This window comes from Cebus imitator, unplaced genomic scaffold (assembly GCF_001604975.1).
Source record: "Cebus imitator isolate Cc_AM_T3 unplaced genomic scaffold, Cebus_imitator-1.0 Scaffold609, whole genome shotgun sequence".
Taxonomy (NCBI): domain Eukaryota; kingdom Metazoa; phylum Chordata; class Mammalia; order Primates; family Cebidae; genus Cebus; species Cebus imitator.
Window position 1 is genome coordinate 559589 of NW_016107924.1, and position 6851 is coordinate 566439.

At 43.7% G+C, this 6851-nt stretch overlaps 1 protein-coding gene across 3 annotated transcripts in view; it reads right to left on the reverse strand.

Moving 5' to 3' along the window:
- RTN3 (reticulon 3) overlaps positions 1-5204 on the reverse strand; it is a 69944-nt gene extending 64740 nt beyond the window's left edge. For all 3 annotated transcript variants that reach the window (XM_037734370.1, XM_037734369.1, XM_037734368.1), the window contains exon 1: positions 4565-5204. In XM_037734370.1, the coding sequence (XP_037590298.1) occupies positions 4565-5189 (625 nt within the window). In that variant the 5' untranslated portion in view covers positions 5190-5204. The remainder of the gene's footprint in view (positions 1-4564) is intronic.
- Positions 5205-6851: the final 1647 nt, after the last annotated feature.

The following is a 6851-nucleotide window of genomic DNA, read 5'->3' on the forward strand; positions in this document are numbered from 1 at the left end:
AAAAAAAAAAAAAAAAAAAAAAAAAAAAAAAAAAAGTACACAGAACTAAGTTTCATGAGGAGTGAGGAAAGAAATATTTAAAGCAAAACCTTTATAAAAAAATTGGCCAAGCTGTTTTGCTTTGAGCTAACTTCCATGAACCAACATATAAAATGTAGTTTTATTTTGGAATCATGATTTTCTTTTTTAGTTTTCCTTTTTTAGGACAAGGTCTGGCTCTGTCACCCAGGCTAGAGTGGAGTGGCACCATCTCAGTTCACTGCAACCTCCACCCCCAATTCAAGCCATCCTCCCAACTCAGCCTCCCAAGTGGCTGGGACTACAGACGCACATCACCATGCCTAGCTAATTTTTGTGCTTGCACACACAAGTGCGTGTGTAGAGACACGGTTTCACCATATTGTCCAGGCTGGTCTCAAACTCGTGAGTTCAAGCAATCCCCCCACCGCACTTAGCCAAGTTTCATAACAATAAAGAGAGCATTCTCTAATAGAATTTCAACATCATGTCAATAGTAAACTATTAAAGCACTTTTAAATAGACATGTGTCTATACTTGAGGTCTAATAAAGGAAACTCTCGCTTTGAAATGAACATTAAATATTTCAGTCTCTTTTACCTCAACTTCAAATTTCTGCCTCTGAAGTCTTCAGTGTCCTTCAAAGACAGAGAAATATAGGAAGTCATACTGGCCCCAATCCCCATCTCTAAGCATATTACTTTGCCGGCTGCGCTAGAACCTAAGGCACTAAAGCACAGAATGCCATCACTCATTCTCTACCTGTATGTAGGAACTAATACTTCTACAATTCATTACTGGACAGGTCAGTCAAGACAAAATTGTTTTCTGCAGGACACCAAGCAATCACTCATTTTTCTTTAACTAAAACCAAGATGAGTGTCCAAAACTAAGAAGAACTTGGTGAAATGAAGTTGGAGGTTGACAGCAATACTTGCAGACTTTTTTTTAAACAAGGTAATTTTTTACCATCTATATTTTAAATAAGCTAAATTTTGAAATAACAAACTTCATCTTATTTTCATGGTGCAAAAGCCTGAAATAGTTCCTCTGTGACATGGAGAAAACATCCTGCAAGGAGGAAGGGCTTCTGCAATAAAATGATTACTACACATTGCAGCATCTTTTTTTTTTTTTTTTTTTTTTTAAACTGAGTTTTGCTCTGTCTCCCAGGCTGGAGTGCAATGGCGAGATCTCGGCTCACTGCTACCTCTGCCTCTTGGGTTCAAGCAATTCTGCTGCCTCAGCCTCCTGATTAGCTGGGATTACAGGTGCCCAAGACCATGCTTGGCTAATTTTTGTATTTTTTAGTAGAAGTAGAGTTTCACCATGTTGCTCAGGCTGGTCTCGAACTCCTGACCTCAGGTGATTGACCACCTCAGCCTCCCAAAGTGCTGGGACTACAGGCATTACCTTAAGATACATATTGCAGTATCTTAAGGTAAACTTTTATGTTCAAGTAGTGACCTGACAAATGAGGATCTTGCATTGGGCCCACCAAAACTGTATTAGTGCTTTTTACACAATATGAATGCACATTTGCAATGGATAACCACTTAAGATACAGTCTCTCGGCCGGGACAGTGGCTCATGCCTGTAATCCCAATACTTTGGGAGGCCGAGCTGGGTGGATCAGTTGAGGTCAGGAGTTGAAGACCAGCCTGGCCAACATGGTAAAACCCTATAACTACTGAAAGTGCAAAAGTTAGCTGGGCATGGTGGTGCACATCTGTAATCCCACCTACTCAAGAGGCTGAGGTGGGAGAATCGCTAGAGCATGGGAGGTTGCAGTGAGCCAAGATGACGCCGCTACACTCCAGCTTGGGCTACAGAGTGAGACTCTGTCTCAAAAACAACAAACAAGACAGAGTCTCTTTTTATTTTATTTTTCAAGTGTGCTTTTCTAGCTCATAAATTTGATCATTTATTCAACAAATACGTGTCAAGTACTACTATATAATACTGTTTTAACTGCCAATAGTGACAAGTGACTACAGCACATCAAAGAAATACAAATTCTGTGATAAAATTTTACTAAGAAATAATGGGTAAAGCTGGTCACGGTGGTTCACACCTGTAATCCCAGCACTTTGTGAGGCTGAGGCAGGCAGATCACACGAGGCTAGGAGTTTGAGACCAACTTGGCCAAAATGGTAAAACCCCATCTCTACCAAAGATATAAAAATTAGCCAGGTGCATGCCTGTGATCCCAGCTACTCAGGTGGCTGAAGCTAAGAATCGTTTGAACCCTAGAGGCGGAGGGTTGCAGGGAGCCACTGCACTTCAGCCTGTGACAGAGCAAGACCCTGTCTCAAAAAAAAAGAGAAAGAAATGAGTGAAAACTGAGACATTTAACATTATTAGGAAAATGTAATGCAAGCTCATGTACTTGGAACAGCATTTCAGAATATAAATTCTACTCCTTTCGGCAAAATACATAATTTCAGCGCATAATTTTTCCATTATCATAAAGTGCAAAAAATACACAATAAATAGGTAAAAACTGTGAAAAGGGTAGATGACATAAAAAAAGATAAGCCAAACAGAATTATGTTATGTCATTAAATTCGTATTGCCAATTTAGGTCCCAATTAGGTTGTGGTATGCCTTTGTATCTGTCAACAAAATACTAATTTCATTGGCCTACTAGGCCAATTCTTCCATAAGTGCATTAAAGGAATAGAAAGGTTGAATCTCAAATGGTGAAATCATGGCCAATGAAATAAGAGTATTTTGTTCACAGACACAAAGGCATACCATATATGCATATCTACAAAAACTAGGACTAAATTTTCGTATCTGCTAACTACAATGACTGTTCACTTAACATCTGTCTTAACTTGAGCTTATAGGGCCAAATTTCTAAAACTTAGGTCTGAATCAAAAATGAAAAATCAAGAAAATCCAAAAGGTATGCACAAAAGGGCCTACCAAACAGCACGTAATGACAAGTGATTAAAGCAAAAAGATCAAGTTGCTAAGTTATAAGGAAGCCGCTGTTCATCTGGACCTTAGCCCAGAACACAAAAATTGGGAGGAGAAATGCTGGTGGTTTAAAGGGGACACGGGTTCCAAATTTGCTGCCTCATTCTTTTATCTGCAGAAGCTTCCTGATATTGCCTGTTTCTACTGAAATGGCCATAACCACACTGAAAAATCCAACAGGGCTTCAAAGCTCTCAGACAGGTGGAAATTCACTGTTAGAAAAACATGTAGAGAATAACACATTTAAGGTTAAGATCAGAAATTTTTTCTTTAGAATCTGAGATTCTGCCAAAGAAGACAATGAAGCATTAAAAAAAAATTCTCAAAATCCTTAAACATAACTAGTGAGCAGAATTATCTCTACTCTCACAAATTTACGGACCTTCCTTTGACAAAACGCATTTTTTCCTTCAAAGACTCAGTTCCTTTAAGAACCACCACCTGCCAATGGAGTGAGAGTGTGTGTGTGTGTGTGTGTGTGTGTGTGTGTGTGTGTGTATGTATGTGTGTTTTCCTTAAGAAGGCATCTGCACTGCAGATTTCTGCATAAGGGGAGCTTGCCAGCCAGCTCCCACCAGCAGGCAGACGCATATACAATGGAAACTAAAGGAGGCCTGCAGCTTCCCTCTTAGTCTTTCACAGAGATGGGAGAAGGGGACTCCACCAGCCCATGCTTTGTCTGAATGTTCTCCCCCTCCCCCTTTCTGCAGTAAACACCCCCCTTTGTTATACTTCGATCAACAGTAGCCCACAGAAAACATGAAATCAAAACATGTTGATAGCTTAGCATGACTCTATTTTCTAGAATATAAGCGACTGATTGCGTGTCCCCACCCCCACGCAGCGGCAGGGAAGAGCAGGCTGTTGCAGATACAGCCACGGATCCATCTTGGACCACCAGCAGCTCCCTCCCAAGTCTTCCCTGAGCTATTCTCATCACGCCTCCTTCTATCTCGGAGCCTCAGAAAAATCCGGCATTCATGAAGTCTATCCGAAAACATTTAAAAAAAGAAAAAAAAAGCTACAATGCTTCCATTAAACTTCCCCATCCTCCCTATGGGCAGCCAAAAATATTTTGGAGGGCTATCGTGAATATTTGATTATGTCAACACCTGTCTGCACACCTGCAATGCAATCCTTTCACCACCGTCCCCTCAAAAATCGTAACAAATCGTTTCTCCCACCACCCACCTGCCCCTATCCTCTCAAGCTCTCTAATCCTCCACTAAATCACCCCGGTTCACCATATGTATCAAGCAATTCTCCATTTTATCCCACGAGCTGGTATTTTTCCCACCTGCCCAGTCTTGGCGTTAACGCCCACTGGACTATCTCCCCGCCCCCAACCTGTTTTCCTCACACCCCGTTATTTCCTCACCGCCTGCACAACCTTATGTTCCCCTTCCCCTTTGCCCATTTTCCAAACGCTCTTCCCCGGGGGCTGAAGCCGTCAGTAGCCGAGGGTAATTCACCTTCCTCCCGCCTCGCCTCCTAATTCCCCCAGCTCCCGGGCCCCCAGCTCGCCCTGCTTCCCAGGGCGGGGGCTCCCCGCGCGCCTCACCCGCACAGGAGGAGCTGCAGCTCTTCGTTCCCAGGGCGGGGCAGCCTCCCGGGCTCCCGCCGCCGCCGCCGGGCGCAGACGGCTCGGCTCCGGAGGACGAGGAGGAGATGGAAGGGGATTGAGTGGCCGCCGACGGCTCCGCCATGGCTACGCGAGCGAGGGCGGGAGAAGGGTGAAGAGAGACACGGGGCGGAAGAAAGGGAGGGGAAATAGAATACTCCGGCAACTGGCTTGTCCAAGTCCCTTCACTCTGCCTGCTCCGGGGACAGTCTCCGACAGACTGACTGACTGACTCAGCCGAGCACAGCAAGAGAGCGGGAGCGCGAGCGCGCACGCGCACAAAGGCCCCCGAGTGGGTGCCAAAGCACGCAGTGGTGCAGGGCGCAGGCGCAGGAACCGTTTCTCCGCGCTTCTGCCGGGAAGGAGGGGCAAAGCCGGTCTCACGCGGCGCCTCGCACGCGGCGCCTCGCGCGCGGCGGGGTGAGGAGCGTCCTTTGGGACCAGACTCAAGGGGCGTGACCAAGCCCCAAGCCGCGCCCACGACTGCGGCCGAATCGAGGAGCGGCGGGGTATTATTACAGCCTACCTTTTTATGTGAATGTATTAGGGTCGGTAGATTATGCATTTTAACGATAGAAATTTCTTTGTGCTTCCCTTAGCTGGAAACTCCCTTTCCCATACATTCCAGAGCCTATGTCTTTTGTTTGGTGCATTCCCACCTGTGACTCCAATAAAAAGTGAAAACCAGAGTGTAGAGTAGGCCCACTCTGCAAGATGCTTTGTGAATCTCTCTGGCTATGTCGTAATCTCTCCTCACCGAGAGGCAGAGATGGCACGGCTCCGCATTTGGTAGGTGGAGAAAGATGCTATACAGAATGAAAAACGATTACTCATTCCAATCACATTGCAATGCAGTCGCAGAACCTGCTTCGTATTCTTATCTCGTTACTGTTGCCAGAGAAGGGTCCACCTTATGTCTTAAGGTTTTCTTTTCCTCCGAATAGACTGTCAGATAGAGACGACATATTTTAGAGGAAAAAAAAAAAAAGCTGAGCTGATGAAGAAGAGCCAGGAGATAAGAACATCTTGGCTATAATTATGGGGGATGATCAAATTAGATATTAAAAATTCAGAATAAGAACGTAGTCAGTGGCAGTGGCCCATAGTCTCAGCTATGGCTGAGAAGGAACGATCCCTTGAGCCCAGGAGTTGGAGTCCAGCCTGCAACACAGCGAGAATCTTCCTGCCTTAAAAAAATAAAAATAAAAGTAAAAAATAAAAAAATCCATGCCCAGAACTGGTTGTAAAAAAAAAAGAAAAAAAAAAAAGAAAAAAAAAATTTCAGAATAAGGCACAAAATACACATAACCGAATTTTATTCATAGACCAAAAGAGGTCCTTAGTAGAACATGTATTTAAAACCAGATTTCTGGGCTATATTGGCTTTTGTTCATTTTTTGCTTTTCCTGGGCTGGCTTGTCAAATTCAAAGCCTTCTCCCCACATCTGGTCAAAATATTTGAAAAGTGCATAGTTGTTTTTTAAAGGAGGACTGTATCCTGAAAAATAATAAAAATCAAGGCTGTCGACTGTTACTGCTAAAGCAGCAATCGATGACCCAAAGTGCAATTGCATCATCAGCAGATCCTGTAAAGATGCAACCTCATGAAGGGGGAGGTGGTCAGCCAGGCTGCCACGGAGGGGAAAGGCGATCTGATCAGTGGAAATCTTCTAGAACAAGCGGTGTACTACATCTGCCCTTGAGTTTTTAAGGTCAAGTAAAGCCCCAGGGGGTGGGAGGATGACTCCTGGCCTTTGCAATGCTCTGAAAAAGGCATAGAAAAATATTTCCCAAAATAACTTGCTGGCTAATATCTTACCCGGGCACTTACAGCATCAGCTGATAATGCAGTAAACTGTCTCTTAGATGGCAAAGGGAAATAATAGCAGATTTGATAAGCCAGTTATCTACCCGTTCTGATACATACATACATTTTTTAAAAATTTACATTATTGGGGAAGCTGTTTTCTTCTTCTGTCCTTCTTTCTTGCCTATTAAACTCTCCGCTCCTTAAAACAAAACAAAACAAAACTACATTATTAGGCGCTGGATAAGGAAATAAATGATGCTGGTACCTAACTCTGACAGCACTTGCTACAATCTAGAGACTCCAGCTAGAAGGAAGTCCATTTTTCTAACAACTAGAAGCAGAGAAGTTAAAAAGCAAGACATGCCTGTGGTCTTACTCGTCTTTTCAGACCCTTTGGAGGCTTTTTTTTTTTTTTTT